At 62.1% G+C, this 19,791-nt stretch overlaps 3 protein-coding genes across 3 annotated transcripts; 1 reads left to right on the top strand and 2 right to left on the bottom strand.

The window, feature by feature from the left end:
- The first annotated feature begins 709 nt into the window (after window positions 1-709).
- On the top strand, window positions 710-5,764 carry LOC132341355 (sterile alpha motif domain-containing protein 1-like). The gene is made up of 6 exons (XM_059872852.1): window positions 710-815; window positions 3,283-3,435; window positions 4,080-4,271; window positions 4,339-4,450; window positions 4,916-5,180; window positions 5,258-5,764. The coding sequence occupies exons 1-6, from the start codon at window positions 710-712 to the stop codon at window positions 5,747-5,749; spliced, it is 1,320 nt and encodes a 439-aa protein (XP_059728835.1). The 3' UTR covers window positions 5,750-5,764.
- Window positions 5,765-6,603: 839 nt separating this feature from the next.
- ZNF576 (zinc finger protein 576) lies at window positions 6,604-9,978 on the bottom strand. Its single transcript, XM_059872931.1, is given in 8 exon segments — window positions 6,604-6,871; window positions 6,873-7,018; window positions 7,059-7,187; window positions 7,434-7,473; window positions 7,747-7,855; window positions 7,898-8,026; window positions 9,361-9,505; window positions 9,613-9,978. Coding segments are annotated over 7 exon segments (894 nt in total). The 5' UTR covers window positions 9,504-9,505; window positions 9,613-9,978; the 3' UTR covers window positions 6,604-6,673.
- A 723-nt stretch (window positions 9,979-10,701) lies between these two features.
- On the bottom strand, window positions 10,702-19,709 carry XRCC1 (X-ray repair cross complementing 1). Its single transcript, XM_059872853.1, is given in 17 exon segments — window positions 10,702-10,917; window positions 11,000-11,014; window positions 11,016-11,076; window positions 11,857-11,947; window positions 12,024-12,103; window positions 12,613-12,746; window positions 12,748-12,805; window positions 14,347-14,463; window positions 14,618-14,913; window positions 16,310-16,383; window positions 16,897-16,996; window positions 17,478-17,558; window positions 17,677-17,839; window positions 18,635-18,735; window positions 19,330-19,422; window positions 19,509-19,597; window positions 19,706-19,709. Coding segments are annotated over 17 exon segments (1,689 nt in total). The 3' UTR covers window positions 10,702-10,785.
- Window positions 19,710-19,791: the final 82 nt, after the last annotated feature.

A 19,791-nucleotide genomic window follows, 5' to 3' on the forward strand; every position in this document is an offset into this window, starting at 1 on the left:
CCCATAAATCCCCCACAGAACCCTCTAGAACCCCAAATTCCCCCATAGATCCCCTATAGAGCCCCCATAGCCCCCCATAAACCCCCCAAATCCCCATCCCCCACCCCATATCCCCCCCCCAAACCCCCATCCCCCACCCCATAGAACCCTCTAGAACCCTACAGATCCCCCATAGAACCCCAAATCCCCCATAGATCCCCCATAGAGCCCCATAGCCCCCCATAAACCCCCCAGAACCCCCATAATCCCCCTCAAATCCCCATCTCCCACCCCATATCCCCCCAAATCCCATCCCCCACACCACAGCCCCCCATAAACTCCCCCCCAGAACCCTCTAGAACCCTACAGATCCCCTCTAGAACCCCAAATCCCCCCATAGATCCCAAAGGAGCCCAAACCCACCCCATAACCCTCCAAAAACACCCCAATCCCCCATCCCCACCCCATAGCCCCCCAAACCCCCATCCCCCACCCCACAGCCCCCCATAACCCCCCCCCAGAACCTTCCAGAACCCTACAGATCCCCTCTAGAACCCCAAATCCCCCCATAGATCCCCTATAGGACCCCAAACCCACCCCATAACCCCCCCAAAACCACCCCAGAGCCCACCCTATATCACCCCATAGCCCCCCAAATCCCCCATCCCCCACCCCATAGCCCCCCAAATCCCACATCCCCCACCCCACAGCCCCCCCATAAACCCCCCCCATGAACCTTCCAGAACCCCGCTCTCACCCCCAGCAGCGCCGCCAGCAGCAGCAGCTTCCTCCTCCTCCTCCTCACCCCCCTCGGGTCCATGGCGGGGTCCGCCCCGGTGGGGGAGGGGGGGTCCCTTTATCCCCCTCCCCCCCACCCCAAAAACCGCCCGTGGGGCGGGGCGGGGGGAGGGGCGGCGGGCCCGGCCCTGGAATGTGGGGCGGCCGCCCCCGCGCCCCCTCAATTATGGGGCACCCCCAAAAAAAAAAAAAAAAAAAAAAAGGGGGCGGCCCCCACCCCCACCTGTGCTCCAGTGACCCCGGGTGGGGCGGGGGGAGGGGTTTGGGGTCAGCCCCATATCCTGCCCCAAAGATTTGGGGTCACTCCTCTGTCCCACCCTATAGATCTGGGGTCACCCCCATATCCGGCCCCATAGATTTGGGGGTCACTCCTCTGTCCCCACCCCATAGATTTGGGGGTCACACCCCCTGTACCTGCCCCTATAGATTTGGGGGTCACCTCTATATCCGGCCCCATAGATTTGGGGTCACCCCAATATCCGGCCCTAGAGATTCGGGGTCACCTCCATATCCGGCCCCATAGATTTGGGGGTCACCCCCATATCCTGCCCTATAGATTTGGGGTCACCCCCATATCCGGCCCTATAGATTTGGGGGCACTCCTCTGTCCCTGCCCTATACATTTGGGGTCACCCCCACATCCTGCCCTATAGATTTGGGGTCACCCCATATCCGGCCCCATAGATTCGGGGTCACCCCAATATCCTGCCCTATAGATTTGGGGTCACCCCCATATCCGGCCCTATAAATTTGGGGTCACCCCATAATTCTGCCCCATAGATTTGGGGTCACCTCCATATCCGGCCCTATAGGTTTGGGGTCACCCCTCTGTCCCACCCTATAGATTTGGGGTCACCCCCACATCCGGCCCCATCGATTTGGGGTCACCCCAATATCCGGCCCCATAGATAGGGGTCACCCCCACATCCTGCCCTATAGATTTGGGGTCACTCCTCTGTCCCCACCCTATAGATTTGGGGTCACCCCCACATCCTGCCCTATAGATTTGGGGTCACCCCAAGATCTGGCCCTATAGATTTGGGGTCGCCTCCCCTTTCAGCCCTATAGATTTGGGGTCACTCCTCTGTCCCCACCCTATAGATTAGGGGTCCACCCCCAATATCCGGCCCATCGATTTTGGGGTCCACCCCCATATCCTGCCCCATAGATTTGGGGTCACCCCCACATCCTGCCCCATAGATTTGGGGTCGCCTCCCCTTTCAGCCCTATAGATTTGGGGTCACCCCTCTGTCCCCACCCCATAGATTTGGGGTCACCCCCACATCTTACCCCATAGATTCGGGGTCACCCCAATATCCGGCCCTATAGATCTGAGGTCACCCCCTGTCCCCACCCTATAGATTTGGGGTCAGCCCCCCCTTCCGGCCCCATAGATTTGGGGTCACCTCCCCTTTCAGCCCTATAGATTTGGGTCACTCCTCTGTCCCCACCCTATAGATTTGGGGGTCATCTCCCCTTCCGGCCCTATAGATTCGGGGTCACCCCCTGTCCCTGCCCCATCAATTTGGGGTCACCCCCACATCCTGCCCTATAGATTGGGGTCACATCTCTGTCCCACCCTATAGATTTGGGGGTCACCCCCACATCCTGCCCCATAGATTTGGGGTCACCCCCTGTCCCTGCCCCAAAGATTGGGGGTCACTTCCTCTGTCCCCACCCCTATAGATTCGGTGTCACCCCAATATCCTGCCCTATAGATTTGGGGTCACCCTCTGTCCCCACCCCATAGATTTGGGGTCACCCCCTGTACCTGCCCTATAGATTTGGTGTCACCCCTCTGTCCCCACCCTATAGATTTGGGGTCACCCCCATATCCGGCCCCATAGATTTGGGGTCTCTCCCCTCTCTGCCCATGGATTTGGGGTCCCCCCTCGTTTGGGCCCCACAGATTTGGGGTCCCACTGACCCCGCCCCACAGATTTGGGGTCCCCATGGGATTTAGGGGTCTTTGCCCCCCAGATTTGGGGTTCTCAGCCCCCCAGATTTGGGGTCTCTCGAGTCTTCCCCACACATTTGGGGTCCCCCACACATTTGGGGGTCTCCTGACTTCCGACCCCACAGATTTGGGGGGTCCTTTCCCCCAGAAATTTGGGGTTCTCAGCCCCCCCTGCCCCACAGATTTTGGGGTCCCCTCCCCCATTTTTTGCCCCCCACATTTGGGGTCTCCCAGTCCCCGCCCCCCACACTTGGGGTTCTCAGCCCCCCCAACCCCCCCCCCCCAAATCGGGGTCCTCCCCTCCCCCCATCCCCTCCCCCCCCCTCCCCATTTTTGGCCCCCGCCCCTCCCCCACTCCCCGCTCCGTTCCCACGCCTCAGTTTCGCTCCCGGGGGCGGAGTTTTGGTTCCTCCCGGTCACGTGTCACCCCCCCCCCATCATCATCATCATCATCACGTGTCCCCACCCCACTCTCGGTCACGTGCCCCCGTCACGTGCCGCCAGCCGCGTGACCGCCCCTCCCCCCACTCCCCCTTTTTCCCCGCCAGGGGGCGCCGCCCGCGCGCGCTCCGGGGTGGGCGTGGCCTCGCCGTTTATAAAAGCAGCGGAGAAGGGGCGTGGCTTGCCGGCGGCCCCGCCCCGCCCCCCGCGCATGCGCCGCGCGGCGGCGGCGGCGGCGGCTCCGGGAGCGGCTCCGAGCGGTGAGAGCGGCCCGGGGGGGGGGGAGGGGCGGGGGGGGGAGGGGGGAGGGGCGGAGAGGGGGGGAGGGGCGGGAGGGAGGGGGGAGGGGAGGGGAAGGACAGCGCCCCCCAGCGGGCCGGAGAGCGGAACGCCGCCCCTCCCCCCCCGCAGCGGCGGCGCGCGGGGGCATTGTGGGATTGACAGCGGAGAGGGGGAGGGGCGGAGGGGGAGGGGCTTGGTGGGGAAAGGGGGGTGGGGAAGGGGGGGAGGGGCTTGAGAGGTTGTGGGAGGGGCTTAGGAAAGAGGAAAGGGGATTTGGAGGGTGGGAGGGGCTAAAAAGGTTGGGGGAGGGGCTTGGGAGGTGGGGGAGGGGCAGATGTGGTGGGAGTGGCTTGTGGGTGGTGGGAGGGGCTTGTGGGTGGTGGGAGGGGCTTGTGGGATGCAAAGCGTGGCTGGGGAGATGGGAGGGGCTGAAAGGTTTGTGGGCGGGGCTTAGGAAATGCTGGGAGGGGCCTGAGGTTGGTGGGAGGAGCCTGATACATTGTGGGTGTGGCTTGCGAGCTGGTGGGAGGGGCTTGTGACCCAGTGAGTGTGGCTGGGGTGGAGTGGGCGTGGCTCAGCAGGTGCTGGGGCGTGGCCCTAGGTCAATGTGGGCGTGTCCCAGCCGGGCAGGGCGTGGCCATGATGGCGGCGGGCGGGGCCCGGGGAGCGAGGGACGGAGCCTTCGAGGAGGAGGAGGAGGAGGAGGAGGAGGAGGAAGAAGAGGAGGAGGAGGAGGAGGAGGAAGAGGAGGATGAGGAGGAAGAAGCGGCCGGCGGTGAGCGGGGGAGGGGCGCGGGGGCGGGGCCTAAGGAGGGTGGGGGAGGGGGCGCTCGCCGGTGCCATCACCGGGGGCCGCCCCTCCCCCGCGTCCCCTCCCCCAGCGCCGCCCGGGGCCCCGCCCGAGGACGACGACGGCGAATCGGAGGAGGCCACGTCGGTGACGTCATCGGGGGACAGCGGCGCCCCCTCCCCCCCCCGCCAACGGCTGCGCAGGTCAGGCCCCTCCCCCCCCACTCCACGTCTCAGAGGCCCCGCCCCCCCATTGAGGGCGTGACCTCTTGGTGACCCCTCCCCCGTCGCTCACTGACCCCCTCCCTCACGCCTCATGGCCCCTCCCCCATGCCACATTCAACCCCTCCCCCACCCTGCATAGACCCCTCCCCCTTCTCATAGACACCTCCCCCACTCTTAATTGACCCCTCCCCATCCGTTGTCCCCCTTCATTGCCCCGCCCCCATTTCTCACTGACCCCTCCCCCCACCCTTCATTGACCCCTCCCCCATTTTTCATGGACCCTCCCCCTCCTCTTACAGCCCCTCCCCCACCCTTTATTGACCCCTCCCCCTCCTTTTCTTGCCCCTCCCCTCCCCTTCATTGACCCCTCCCCTTCCTTTTCTTGCCCCTCCCCTCCCCCTTTAGTGACCCCGCCCCTGTTTCTCACTGACCCCTCCCCCGCAGGTGCCCGGACCCGCCCACAGGGGGAGGAGAGCCCTCGATCATTCCCGGACCCGCCCCTGTGGGGGAGGGGGACGCCCCTGACCCCGCCAGCACAGCCGCCCTTGGTGGGGGAGGGGGCGTGCCCGTGGGCGTGCCCACCCCTTTAGGAGTGGGCGTGTCCCCGGTGGGCGGAGCTCCGGCTCCGGGGGGGGAGTGGCACCGCTGCCCCGAGTGTGGGCGTGGCTTCGGCACCTCGCGGGCCCTCAAGGTGCACCGCAGCTACCACGTGGGCAGGAAGCGGCCCCTCCCCCCCGCCGGCCGCCCCTCCCCACCCGCCGCCCCCCGCCCCTCCCCCACCCCCCCCAGAGCCCCTCCCCCCCCTTCAAGTTCCACTACATCTGCGCCGAGTGCGGCTCGGCTTCGTGGCCCCCGGCGCCCTCGGCGCCCACCGCTGCCACCGCGGCCGCCGCCGCCGCCGCCCCTCCCCCGCAGCCCGCAGCCCCTCCCCCCCCCCGCGCCGCCCCGCCCCTCCCCCGCCCCCTCCCCCGCCCCCCAGCCCCGCCCCCTTTCCGCTGCACCGAGTGCGCCGGCGCCTTCGGCCTGGTGGCCGAGCTGCACGAGCACTACATGCTGCAACGCCCGCGGGGAGCTCTGAGGCCACGCCCACCGGGGGGAGGGACACGCCCGCTCGGGTGGGGACACGCCCACTGGGGCGGGGGTGCGGCCGGGGCCACGCCCGGTGAGGCCCCCGTGGTGGGGGGAGGGGCGAGGAGGAGGATGTCGGTAACAGGAAGTGATGTCACGGATGACGGAGGGCGTGGCCTGGTTGATTTATTTTGGGGGGGGTGTGGTTGAGGGGGGGTGTGATGTCATTGGGGTGGGGTTACGGGGGTGACATCATCGATTGATCAGGTCGTTTCCCTGTGTGACGTCACTGTTGTGACGTCATCGTTGTGGTGGTGTTGACGAGGTGACGTCACAATGGTGACGTCATCAGGGGCGACGTGGACCAGGTGACGTCATTGAGATGACGGCATCCGTGTGACGTCATCGCTGTGACGTCATCAGGGTGAATCTACCAAGTGACGTCATCGTTATGGTGATGTTGACGAGGTGACGTCACAACGGTGACGTCATAATGGGTGACATGGACTAGGTGACGTCACTGGCGTGACGTCATCGAGATAGTGGCATCCGCATGACGTCATCGCTGTGACGTCATCAGGGCGAATCTACCAAGTGACGTCATCGTTGTGGCGGTGTTAACGAGGTGACGTCACAATTGTGACGTCATCAGGGGGCGACGTGGACCAGGTGACGTCATTGGCGTGACGTCATCGAGATAACGACATCTGCGTGACGTCATCGCTGTGACATCATCAGGGCGAATCTACCAAGTGACGTCATCGTTGTGGCGGTGTTAACGAGGTGACGTCACAATTGTGACGTCATCAGGGGGCGACGTGGACCAGGTGACGTCAGTGGCGTGACGTCATCGCTGTGACATCATCAGGGCAAATCTAGCAAGTGACGTCATCGGCGTGATGTCATCAACGTGCCATCAACGGGGTTCGTTGGTTGGTGTGATGTCACGGCGCCGAAGCCCCGCCCCCTCCCCGCTGCTGACGTCACTGCCCGCTGAACGCACCGAGCCACGCCCTCAACCCCCATCCCCACCCCCTGCAGTGACATCACACCCTCACGACCAATCACAGCCCGCCTCACCTCTTTATTCCCTCCCCTCGGCCAAGCCCCGCCCCCACAGCCAAGCCCCGCCCCTCAGAGCTCCCCCCGCGCGTGCCGGATGTAGTGCCGGTGCAACGCCCCCTCCCGCGCGAAGCCCCGCCCACACTCCGTGCACTCCAGCAGGGGCGTGGCCTTCTTGGCGGGGGGCGGAGCCTCTCGGGGCACGCCCTCCCCTCGGTGGGCGTGGCCGCGCTGGTGACGCAGGAGGGCGGGGGAGGAGCCGAAGGGGCGGGGCGCAGACGAAGCAGACGAAGAGCGCCCCCCGCAGGGCGGCGGCGGCGAAGTCGCGCGGGTGCTGGCGCTTGGCGTGGCGGGCGGCGAAGGCGGCGTCGGGAAAGGTGATCAGGCACCTGGGGCAGTGCTGGGAGCCCGGGGAGTCTGGGGGGACAGAGACACACCTGTCAGGACGGACAGACACCTGTCAGGATGGACAGACACGGACGGACAGACGGACACAGCGGGTGCTGGCGCTTGGCGTGGCGGGCGGCGAAGGCGGCGTCGGGGAAGGTGATCAGACACCTGGGGCAGTGCTGGGAGCCCGGGGAGTCTTGGGAGGGACAGACAGACAGACAGACACCTGTCAGGACAGACAGACACCTGTCAGGACGGACAGACAGACACCTGTCAGGATGGACAGACACCTGTCAGGACAGACAGACACCTGTCAGGACAGACAGACAGACACCTGTCAGGACAGACAGACACCTGTCAGGACAGACAGACACCTGTCCGGATGGACAGACACCTGTCAGGATGGACAGACAGACACCTGTCAGGACGGACAGACAGACACCTGTCAGGACGGACAGACACCTGTCAGGACGGACAGACACCTGTCAGGACGGACAGACACCTGTCAGGAGGGACAGACACCTGTCAGGACAGACAGACAGACACCTGTCAGGACGGACAGACACCTGTCAGGATGGACAGACAGACACCTGTCAGGAGGGACAGACAGACACCTGTCAGGACGGACAGACGACCTGTCAGGACGGACAGACACCTGTCAGGACGGACAGACACCTGTCAGGATGGACAGACACCTGTCAGGACAGACAGACACCTGTCAGGACAGACAGACACCTGTCAGGATGGACAGACACGGACGGACAGACGGACACAGCGGGTGCTGGCGCTTGGCGTGGCGGGCGGCGAAGGCGGCGTCGGGAAAGGTGATCAGGCACCTGGGGCAGTGCTGGGAGCCCGGGGAGTCTGGGGAGGGACAGAGACACACCTGTCAGGACAGACAGACACCTGTCAGGACGGACAGACAGACACGGACAGACGGACACAGCGGGCGCTGGCGCTTGGCGTGGCGGGCGGCGAAGGCGGCGTCGGGGAAGGTGATCAGGCACCTGGGGCAGTGCTGGGAGCCCGGGGAGTCTGAGGGGACAGACAGACAGACAGACACCTGTCAGGACAGACGGACAGACACCTGTCAGGACGGATAGACAGACAGACACCTGTCAGGACAGACAGACGGACAGACACCTGTCAGGACACACAGACACCTGTCAGGACGGACAGACAGACACCTGTCAGGATGGACAGACACCTGTCAGGACAGACAGACACCTGTCAGGATGGACAGAGAGACACCTGTCAGGACGGACAGACACCTGTCAGGACAGACAGACACCTGTCAGGACAGACAGACGGACAGACACCTGTCAGGACACACAGACACCTGTCAGGACGGACAGACAGACACCTGTCAGGATGGACAGACACCTGTCAGGACAGACAGACACCTGTCAGGATGGACAGACACCTGTCAGGACAGACAGACACCTGTCAGGACAGACAGACACCTGTCAGGATGGACAGACAGACAGACACCTGTCAGGACAGACAGACAGACACCTGTCAGGACGGACAGACACCTGTCAGGACGGACAGACATGGACAGACACCTGTCAGGACGGACGGACAGACACCTCTCAGGACAGACAGACACCTGTCAGGACAGACAGACACCTGTCAGGACGGACAGACGGACAGACGGACAGACAGCTAGCTCAGGGACAGACGGACACCCAAACGGACGGACAGCCAGCCAGCTCAGGACAGACAGACTGACGGACAGATCAGGGACGGAAAGACAGACACGCACACGGACAGGCAGACACCCAAAGGGACAGACAGACGGACGGATGTTACGGACAGACGGCTCAGGACAGACGGAAAGACGGACACCCCTCAGGGACAGACAGACGGACAGACAGAAGGACAGACAGACACCCAAACGGATGGACGGACAGACAGCTCAGGACAGACAGACGGACACCCCTCAGGGACAGACAGAGAGACACCCATAGGGACGGACAGACAGACGGATGGATGTACGGACAGACGGCTCAGGACAGACAGACGGACACACGGACAACCCAGGGACAGACAGACAGACACCCATAGGGACAGACAGACATCCAAACGGACGGACAGACAGACGGATGGACGGACAGACGGCTCAGGACAGACAGACGGACAGACGGACACCCCTCAGGGACAGACAGACGGACACCCAGAAGGACAGACAGACACCCATAGGGACGGACAGACACCCACACGGATGGACAGACTGACGGACACACGGACAGACAGACGGACGGACGGACAGACGGCTCAGGACAGACAGACGGACACCCCCAGGGACCCCCCCCCGCGGACATTTGGGGACACCCAGGCCCCGCCCCCCTCCCCCCTCCCCCACTCACACGCGGCTCCTCCAGGCCCGGAGGGGCTCCCGGGGGGGCTCCCCGGCCCCTCCCCCCGCTCCTTCCTCCTCCTCCTCCTCCTCCTCCGGGTGGGGGGCGGGGCGCGCCGGGGGGGGCGGGGCCAACTCCGGGGGCTGCGCCATGGCTGGGGGAGGGGAAAGGGGGGGTCAGGGGGGATCCTGAGACCCCCAAACCCCCCCGGGACCCCCCATGACCCCCCCGGGGCCGCCCCTCCCCCCCCCAGCGCCTCACTCGCTGTCGCCGCCGCTCCGCGCCCCTCCCCCCGCCGGCGGCGGCGGGCCACTTCCGGCTTCCGGTGAGACCCCCGGAGCTACTTCCGCTTCCGGTCAGGGTGGGTTAGCCACGCCCATTCAGCTGGGTGCAGCAGGCGGGGTTTTATGAAGGTGACGTCAGCGGTGGCCAATAGGAAAAGGGGGGCGGGGCTGCGAGCGCGGCGCCGCGGGAATTGATATGAAAATATGAAAAATATTAAAATTAAACATATAAATATAAAAGTAGATAGATGTAGAGATCAAAATAGAAATGTTTCTATATAAAAGGCGTGAAAAGATAAAATAAAATTATATTATATAAAAATAATTATTTATATATATAAGTGCAGGTTAATGTATTAAAAAATCAAATTCAAAACAAAATAAATATATAATAAAAATATATTTATATTAAAAGTGCATATAAATATATAAAAAATATTTCAAATCCAAATATAAGTAAAAATGCATATGAATATATTAAAAATATTTTTTAAAAGTTAAATAAAATTATAACAAATATAATTTTTTATTATATCCCATTTTTATACTTATTTATTGCATTTCATTATTATAATTTTTATTTTTATATTGTTTTTATATTTCATACTTGTTATATTTATATTTTTTAAATATTTTTATTTATTTATGTTCTATTTTATATTTCTATATTTTATATTTTAATATTATTATTTTATATATGCGTATTTATATTTTATATTTATATCAGTATTATTTCTAATTGTTAAATTTATGTTTTATCTGTCTATATTTCATACTTTTAATAATATTCTAAATTTTTGGATTTATATTTAAATATTTTAAAATTTATATTTTATTCTCTTGATCTTTACATTTTTATACTTTACTATTTACATCTCACACCTTTAAATTTTGATATTTTAATTTATGTTTTTAAATTTTTCTCTATTCAAGTTTATATTTTATTATTTACATTTTTATTTATACATTTTTACACAATTTATTAAACGGACACTGCCCCTTTAAGAAAGCCCCGCCCCTTTAAGTAGCCCCGCCCACCCCAAGCCCCACCCCCATTAATTAACTCTTTCATCTCTACCCAAATGCGCTTTATTTGACCTCAACAAAAGGGGCGTGGCTTAGCGGGGGAGGCGTGTCCTTGCCGAGGACGTCACTGCCGCGATGATGACGTCATCGCTGACGTCACCAGGTAGGGCTGGGCCGGCAGGGGGCGCTGTCGCTCCCCGCAGAGCAGCAGCCAATGGGGACGCACGAACACCAGCGAGGGGCGGAGCTCCAGCGCCTGAGGGGCGGAGCTTGGGGTTAGAAGAGGGCGGGGCTTGGTTGGGTTCCAAGCTAAGCCACGCCCCCTCATGAGGCCACACCTCTTCGAAGGCGGGGGTCCCAGTCCTGTGATGTCACCACGTGCGTCACCGACTCGTCCATGTAGGGAGCCAGGGAGCTGCAAACCAGTACGGACCAGTATGGACTGGTATGGGCCAGTATGGACCAGTACGGACCAGTACGGACCAGTATAAACCAGTACGGACCAGTATGGACCAGTACGGACCAGTATAAACCAGTATGGACTAATATGGACCAGTATGGATCAGTATGGACCAGTACAAACCAGTATGGACCAGTACGGACCAGTATAAACCAGTACGGACCAGTATGGACCAGTATGGACCAGTACAAACCAGTATGGACCAGTACGGACCAGTATAAACCAGTATGGACCAGTATGGAGTAATATGGACCAGTAAGGACCAGTACAGATCGGTATGGACCAGTACGGACCAGTATGGGCCAGTACGGACCAGTATAGACCAGTAAAAACCAGTACGGGACCAGTATAAACCAGTATGGGCCAGTACGGACCAGTACAAACCAGTACGGACCAGTACAAACCAGTATGGACAGTAACCAAAATTCCAGTCCCAGTCCTCCCCGAAATCCCATCCCAGTCCAAACCAGTTCAAACCAGTAACCCCAAATCCCCCTCTAACCCATCCCAGCCCCCTCCCAGTCCCTCCCAGTCCCTCCCAGTCCCCTCCCAGTCCATCCCAGTCCCTCCCAGTCCCTCCCAATCCCCCCCCAGTCCCTCCCAGTCCCCTCCCAGTCCCTCCCAGTCCCCCAGTCCCCTCCCAGTCCCTCCAGTCCCATCCCAGTCCCTCCCAGTCCCCCCCCAATCCCCTCCAGTCCCTCCCAGTCCCTCCAGTCCCCCCAGTTTGTCGCTCACCCCCCGAACGCCACCACCAGCCGCCGCAGCCGCCGCCCCTCCCCCTCCGGGAAGTCGCCGTGCAAAAAGAATTTTTTGTCCTCAAAAAAATCTGTGGGGGGAGGGGCCAGTGAGGGGCGTGGTCAGGGGCGGGGAGGGGGGAGGGGCCGCGGGGGAGGGGCACGCACCGGGCAGGGGGGGGATGGGCGGCCCCGCCCCCTCCTCGTCCTCGCTGTTCTCCTCGGTGGAGCCGCCGTAGGGGTCGGTGCTGGGGGGAGGGGACAGGTGGGGACACGCCCACCTCCAGGGGGACCACGCCCACCTCGAGGGGGACACGCCCACTTGAGGTGGGACCCCCCCAGACTAGTTGAGTTTGACCACGCCCACTGCAAATAGGGCAACCACGCCCACTTTGGGTGTGACCTCACATACCTCAGGTGTAACCACACCCAACTCAGGTATGGCCACGCCCACCTCAGGTGTGACCACACCCATTTTCTGTGTGATGGTACCCACTTTAGGAGTGGCTCCGCCCATTTATTGTGTGACCACGCCCACTCAGCCATGCCCAACTGGATTAACATGTGAACACGCCCCCTCAGGTCTGGCCACGCCCACTAAGATGTGGCCCCACCCACCTTTTCTGTAACCACGCCCACCTGTTGTATGATCCCACCCACCCCAAGTGACTCCACCCACTTAAGATGTGACCACAACCCATTTAAAAACGGCCACACCCATCCCATGTCAGACCCCGCCCCCTCACGCTGAACTCACTCCTCTGATTGGCCCTCGCTGCCACCTGACTCAGGGGGCGTGGCCGGCGCTGCAGGGGGAGGAGTCCTGGGCGCGTCCAGCTGAGGAGGCCCCGCCCCTTTCTTTACCTTGGGGGAGGGGCGTGAAGGGGGCGGGGGCATCCTCAGGCTCCTCCCCCTCGCTTTCAGAGGAGGCGGAGCCATCCAGGAGATACCTGGGGGAGGGGCAAAGCTGGATCCACGCCCACTTGAGGGTGTGGCCTCAACTTAGCCCCTCCCAGGTGGGTGTGTCCAAAGGGGCGTGGCCTAGCCAGGTGTGCTCACACCCCCCAAAATCTCCCTTTTTCACCCAAATTTCACCAAACTTTTGCCATTTTCCCCCATTTTTCCACTCCCGGGGGCCCCCAGGTGTGCCCAGGTACCTCCAGGTGTGCCCAGGTGAGCCCAAACCCTCCAAAATCTCCATTTTCCCCCCAAATTACCCCATTTTCCCATCCCAGGTGTGCCCAGGTGTCTTTCAACCCCTCCCAGGTGACCCCAAACCCCCAAAATCTTCATTTTTCACCCAAATATCCCCCGGATTTCCCCATTTTCCCATCCCCAGGTGTGCCCAGGTGAGTTTCCATCCTCCCAGATATCCCCAGGTGTGCTCAGGTGTGTTTCCATCCCTCCCACCTGCCCCCAGGTGAGCCCAAACCCTCCAAAATCTCCATTTTCCCCCCAAATTTCCCCATTTTCCCATCCCCAGGTGAGCCCAGGTGCGCCCAGGTGTGCTGCTATCCCTCCCAGGTATCTCCAGGTGTGCCCAGGTGTGTTTCCATCCCTCCCACCTGCCCCCAGGTGAGCCCAAACCCTCCAAAATCTCCATTTTTCCCCCAAATTTCCCCATTTTCCCATCCCCAGGTGCGCCCAGGTGAGCCCAGGTGTGCCCAGGTGTCTTCCTACCCCTCCCAGCTGCCCCCAGGTGAGCCCAAACCCTCCAAAATCTCCATTTTCCCCCCAAATTTCCCCATTTTCCCATCCCCAGGTGCGCCCAGGTGAGCCCAGGTGTGCTCAGGTGTCTTCCTATCCCTCCCACCTGCCCCCAGGTGAGCCCAAACCCTCCAAAATCTCCATTTTTCCCCCAAATTTCCCCATTTTCCCATCCCCAGGTGTGCCCAGGTGAGTTTCCATCCCCCCACGTATCCCCAGGTGTGCCCAGGTGTCTTTCCATCCCTCCCACCTGCCCCCAGGTGAGCCCAAAACCCCCAAAATCCCCATTTTCCCCCCAAATTTCCCCATTTTCCCATCCCCAGGTGTGCCCAGGTGAGTTTCCATCACCCCAGGTACCTCCAGCTGCCCCCAGGTGAGCCCAAACCCTCCAAAATCTCCATTTCCCCCCCAAATTTCCCCATTTTCCCACCCCCAGGTGTGCCCAGGTGAGTTTCCATCCCCCCAGGTATCCCCAGGTGTGCCCAAGTGTCTTCCTACCCCTCCCAGCTGCCCCCAGGTGAGCCCAAACCCTCCAAAATCCCCATTTCCCCCCCAAATTTCCCCATTTTCCCATCCCCAGGTGAGCCCAGGTGAGCCCAGGTGTGCCCAGGTGTGCCCAGGTGTGTTTCCATCCCTCCCACCTGCCCCCAGGTGAGCCCAAACCCTCCAAAATCTCCATTTTCCCCCCAAATTTCCCCATTTTCCCACCCCCAGGTGAGCCCAGGTGTGCCCAGGTGAGCCCAGGTGAGCCCAGGTGTGCCCAGGTGTGCCCAGCCATACTCACGGCCCGCAGCTCAGCCTCCTGCCCTGCTTCTGACACTCCCAAATCCACCTGGCTCCCACCACGACCCCGCCCCTCTGCCGCGCCCGCGCCGCTTTCGGCGTCCTCGGGAAGGCGCACCTGGCACAGGTAACACCCCGCCAAAAAATGGGCGTGGCCACCTCCAAACGAGGCGTGACCACCCCATAAAGAGGCACGACCTCGCCAAAAAGAGGTGTGGCCACGCAGAAGGGGGCGTGGCCTCTCAGGTAAGCCGGGGGGAGGGGTCACCTACACCAGGTGAGTGCACTCAGGTGTCCAGTCCGGCCGGTACTCCGCCCCCAGGGCCGTGGCCGCCGCCCTCAGGTGACCCCGCAGAGGGTTCTGGAACCCGCTCAGGGCCAGCACCACGCCCCCCAAGATGGGAGCCCCGCCCCCCGAGTCGGGGCCACGCCCACCCGGGTTTGGGGGGCGGGGTCCAGGTGTTTTTTTCGGGGGGGTTTTGGGGTTTTTCGGGGGGGTCTGTTTGGGTTTTTTGGGGTGGGGGGTGCCGTTGGTGCTGGTGGGGGAGGGGAGGCGGCGCTTGGGGGGCTGTGGGGAGGAAAAAGAGGGGGGAGGGGTCAGGTGAGGTTTTGAGGGGGTCCCAGGTGGGATTTTGGGGGGGTTTGGGGGGTCCCAGGTGCGGTTTGGGGTCCCCAGGTGAGATTTTGGTGGAGGTTTGGGAGGTCCCAGGTGAGGCTGGGGGTCCCAGGTGGGATTTGGGGGGTCCCAGGTGGGGTTTGGGGTGTCCCAGGTGGGATTTGGGGGGTCCCAGGTGGGGTTTGGGGGGTCCCAGGTGGGGTTTGGGGGGTCCCAGGTGCGGTTTGGGGTCCCCAGGTGAGATTTTGGTGGGGCTTTGGGAGGTCCCAGGTGAGGTTTGGGGAGTCCCAGGTGGGGTTTGGGGGGGACCCAGGTGGGGTTTGGGGGGTCCCAGGTGCGGTTTGGGGTCCCCAGGTGAGATTTTGGTGGGGCTTTGGGAGGTCCCAGGTGAGGCTGGGGGTCCCAGGTGGGATTTGGGGGGTCCCAGGTGAGGTTTGGGGTCCCCAGGTGATATTTTGGGGGGGTTTGGGGAGTCCCAGGTGGGGTTTGGGGTCCCCAGGTGGGGTTTGGAGGGTCCCAGGTGAGGTTTGGGGTGTCCCAGGTGGGATTCTGGGGGGGTGTTGGGGGTCCCAGGTGGATTTTAGGGCCCCTAGGTGAGATTTAGGAAGTCCCAGGTGAGGTTTAAGGTCCCCAGGTGGATTTTAGGGTCCCCAGGTGGAGTTTGGGGTCCCCAGGTGGAATCTGGGGGCGTTTGGGGGGGTCCCAGGTGGAGTTTGGGGGGGTTTCGGGAAGTCCCAGGTGAGGTTTGATGTCCCCAGGTGGAGTTTGGGGTCCCCAGGTGAGATTTTGGTGGAGGTTTGGGAGGTCCCAGGTGAGGCTGGGGGTCCCAGGTGGGATTTGGGGGGTCCCAGGTGAGGTTTGGGGGTCCCAGGTGGAGTTTGGGGTCCCCAGGTGGGATTCTGGGGGGGTTGGGGGTCCCTAGGTGAGATTTTGGGGGTCCCAGGTGGGATTTTGGGGGGTCCCAGGTGGAGTTTGGGGTCCCCAGGTGGAGTTTGGGGAGTCCCAGGTGAGGCTTAAGGTCCCCAGGTGGATTTTAGGGTCTCCAGGTACAGTCTGGGGTCCCCAGGTGGGATTTTGGGGGGGTTTGGGGGTCCCAGGTGAGATTTGGGGGGTTTCAGGTGAGATTTGGGGGTCCCAGGTGGGATTTGGTGGGTCCCAGGTGGAGTTTGGTGTGCCCAGGTGGGGTCTGGGGTCCCCAGGTGAGATTTTGGGGGTCCCAGGTGGAGTTTCGGATCCCCAGGTGGGATTTGGGGGGTCCCAGGTGGGATTTTGGGGGGGTTCAGGTGTGTTTTGGGGTCCCCAGGTGTGTCTCAGGTGTGTTTTGGGGCCCCCCCAGGTGTGCCCTCACCTGAGTGACGTCACTGCTGCTCTCCTGCAGGGCGGCCATGGCGTAGCTGGGCCCGGGGGGGGGCTGGGCGGGGGCTGGGGGGGAGGGGCAGAGGCTTAGCTGGGGTGGGGGAGGGGCAGGTGGGAGGAGCTTTCCCTGAGGTGAGGGAGGGGCTTAACTGGGGTGGGGGAGGAGCTTTCCCTGAGGTGGGGGAGGGGCCTTAACTGGGGTGGGGGAGGAGCTTAACTGAGGTGGGGGAGGGGCTTAACTGAGGTGGGGGAGGAGCTTTCCTTGAGGTGAGGGAGGGGCTTAACTGGGGTGGGGGAGGAGCTTTCCCTGTGGGGGAGGGGCTTAACTGGGGTGGGGGAGGAGCTTTCCCTGAGGTGAGAGAGGGGCTTAACTGGGATGGGGGAGGAGCTTTCCCTGAGGTGAGGGAGGGGCTTAACTGGGGTGGGGGAGGAGCTTTCCCTGAGGTGGGGGAGGGGCTTAACTGGGGTGGGGGAGGAGTGTTACCTGAGGTGGGGGTGGGGCTTAACTGGAGTGGGGGAGGAGCTTTAGCTGAGGTGGGGGAGGGGCTTAACTGGGGTGGGGGAGGGGCAGGGCCTTACCTGGGGTGGGGGAGGGGCGCTGGTAGAACAGGGCCCCGGGGGGGCGCCGGGGGCTCCCCTCCCCCTCCTCCCGCAGCGTGAAGGGACCCAGGCGGCGAACCTGGGGGGGGGGAGGGGCCAGAGGGGTCAATCGGGGTCAAGGGGTCACTCAGGGGTCACTCATTGGTCACTCAGGGTCACTCAGGGGTCACTCAGGGTCACTCAGGGGTCACCCAGGGTCACTCAGGGGTCACTCAGGGGTCACTCAGGGTCACTCAGGGGTCACCCAGGGTCACTCAGGGTCACTCAGGGGTCACTCAGGGGTCACTCAGGGGTCACTCAGGGTCACTCAGGGTCAGAGGCCACTCAGGGGTCACTCAGGGTCACTCAGGGGTCACTGATCACTCAGGGGTCACTCAGGGTCACTCAGGGTCACACAGGGTCACTCAGGGTCACTCAGGGGTCACTCAGGGGTCACTCAGGGGTCACTCAGGGTCACTCAGAAGTCACTCAGGGTCACTCAGGGGTCACTCAGGGGTCAGTAGGGTCACTGGTCCCCCATTGGTCACTCCCTGGTCACTCCCGGTCCCCCCATTGGTCACTCCACCGGGGCCGGGGGCGGGTCCTCGCCCTTCTCGGGGGGCAGCGAACGCTCGGATGAAAGCGAGGCCGTAGGGGCGGCTCTGGGGGCGGGGCCAACAGGTGAGTCCTGCCCAGGTGAGCCCTGACCCCTCCCCAGGTGAGCTCCAGGTGAGCTCTGACCCCCCCCAGGTGAGCTCTGACCCCCTCAGGTGCGCTCACCTGGCAGTAGGGCTGGCTCAGCACCACCTGCAGGCGGTCACACCTGGCCGTGGGCGTGGCCGGACGTTTGACCAATGCCTCGGGCCCGAAGAACCGCACCCGGCTTGGCCCCGCCCCCTCCCGGCTCTCGCTGGGCGACATCAGCGCCGCGCAGGGGCAGCAGCACCTGGGACAGGTGAGGGACAGGTGTGCTTCAGGTAAGGCTCAGGTGTGCCCAGGTGGGCTCAGGAGTGCCCAGGTGACCCCAGGTATGCCCCAGCTATGCCCAGGTAACCCAAGGGGTGCCTCAGGTGAGCTCAGGTGTGCCCAGGTGGGCTCAGGTAAGGCCTAGGTGTGCTCCAGGTGACCCCAGGTATGCCCCAGCTATGCCCAGGTAACCCCCAGGTGTGCCCAGGGGTGCCTCAGGAGTGCCCAGGTGGGCTCAGGTATGGCTCAAGTGTGCCAACGGTGAACCTGAATGTGCCCAGGTAAGGCTAAGGTAAGACCCAGGTGCCCCCAGCTGTACCCCCAGCTGTACCCAGGTGCTCACAGGTGTGACTAGGTGTCCCCAGGTGTGCCAAGGTGCCCCCAGCTGTGCCCCCAGGTGTGCCCAGGTGTCCCCAGCTGTATCCAGGTGGCCCCAGTTGTGCCCAGCTGTGCCCCCAGGTGTGCCCAGGTGTGCCCAGGTGTCTCCAGCAGTACCCAGGTGGCCCCAGCTGTGCCCAGGTGTCCCCCAGGTGTGTTCTCAGGTGTCCCCAGCTGTACCCAGGTGCCCCCAGCTGTGCCCAGGTGCTCACAGGTGTGACTAGGTGTCCCCAGGTGTGCCAAGGTGCCCCCAGCTGTGCCCCCAGGTGTGCCCAGGTGTCCCCAGCTGTGCCCAGGTGTGCCCCCAGCTGTACTCAGGTGTATCCAGGTGCCCCCAGCAGTACCCAGGTGCCCCCAGCTGTGCCCAGGTGTGCCCCCAGGTGCCCTCGGGCTCACCTGGAAGTCGCCCCCGGCCGAGCAGCCCAGCAGCACCTCCACGAAGGCGGCGCCGTCGTTGCCGACGTGCAGGGAGTGGATGGGCCGGGAGTCGCCCAGCTGGCACCAGTTCACACCAGTTCACACCAGTAACCTCCCCAGTCCATCCCAGTTCCTCCCAGTCCATCCCAGTGCCTCCCAGTCCATCCCAGTTCAGCCCAATCCCCTCCCAATCCCCCCCAGTCCCTCCCAGTATAAACCAATAACCCCAAATCCCCTCCCAGTCCCTCCCAGTATAAACCAGTAACCCCAAATCCACCTTTAACCCTTTCCCAGTCCCTCCCAGTCCCCCCAAATCCCATCCCAGTTTATCCCAGTTCCCCCAAATCCCCTCCCATTCCCCTCCCAGTCCCCCCCAATCCCCTCCCAGTCCATCCCAGTCCCTCCCAGTATAAACCAGTAATCCCAAATCCCCCTTTAACCCTTTCCCAGTCCCTCCCAGTATAAACCAGTACCCCCAAATCCCCTCCCAGTCCATCCTAGTCCCTCCCAGTCCATCCCAGTCCCCCCCAATCCCCTCCCAGTCCATCCCAGTCCCTCCCAGTCTCTCCCAGTCCATCCCAGTCCCCCGCCAAATCCCCTCCCAGTCCATCCCAGTCCCTCCCAGTATAAACCAGTACCCCCAAACCCCCTCCCAGTCCATCCCAGTCCCACCTCCAGCACCACACTCAGCTGTTTCTCCCCCGCCGCCGCTCCCCTCCACTTCCCGCCATCTTCGGGCCGCAGCAGATTCTCCGCCGGGTGGCGCTGCGGACGCACCGGAGCCTCAACAACGACCCCTTCCCCCGGTACCGGAACCTCCTCCCGCTCCTACCGAACCCCTCTGGACCCACCGGATCCGCGCTGGTCACCGACACCACCCGTGTGAACGGAATCTCCGCCATGGCCGCCCCCGCCGCCTCACGGCTCCACCGGAAACCCCCTCAGAGCTCCACCGGAAGCCGCCTCAGAGCTCCCTCATGGAGGAGGCGCTCTGCCAAACATCCCCCCCCAACTCTATGGTTTCACGCGGTCCTCCCGCTGTTTCTGCGCATGCGCGCGGGGCGCTCTAGCCCGCAAGTCCTCCCGCCTCTATGGTCACGTGGGGCGTGGGGGTGGGTGTTTTCCCGCCCTTTT

Source organism: Haemorhous mexicanus, chromosome 39 (genome assembly GCF_027477595.1).
Source record: "Haemorhous mexicanus isolate bHaeMex1 chromosome 39, bHaeMex1.pri, whole genome shotgun sequence".
Classification (NCBI taxonomy): Eukaryota; Metazoa; Chordata; class Aves; order Passeriformes; family Fringillidae; genus Haemorhous; species Haemorhous mexicanus.

What these genes read in the sequence shown, in the direction of transcription:
- LOC132341355 (XM_059872852.1), top strand. Translation starts at nt 710, where the DNA reads ATGAACCTTCCAGAACCCCGCTCTCACCCCCAGCAGCGCCGCCAGCAG. An exon ending in GGGGGCGGGGCCTAAGGAGG is followed by an intron (nt 4,272 to 4,338) that starts GTGGGGGAGGGG and finishes CCCCTCCCCCAG; the next exon opens with CGCCGCCCGGGGCCCCGCCC. An exon ending in CCCCGCCAACGGCTGCGCAG is followed by an intron (nt 4,451 to 4,915) that starts GTCAGGCCCCTC and finishes CCTCCCCCGCAG; the next exon opens with GTGCCCGGACCCGCCCACAG.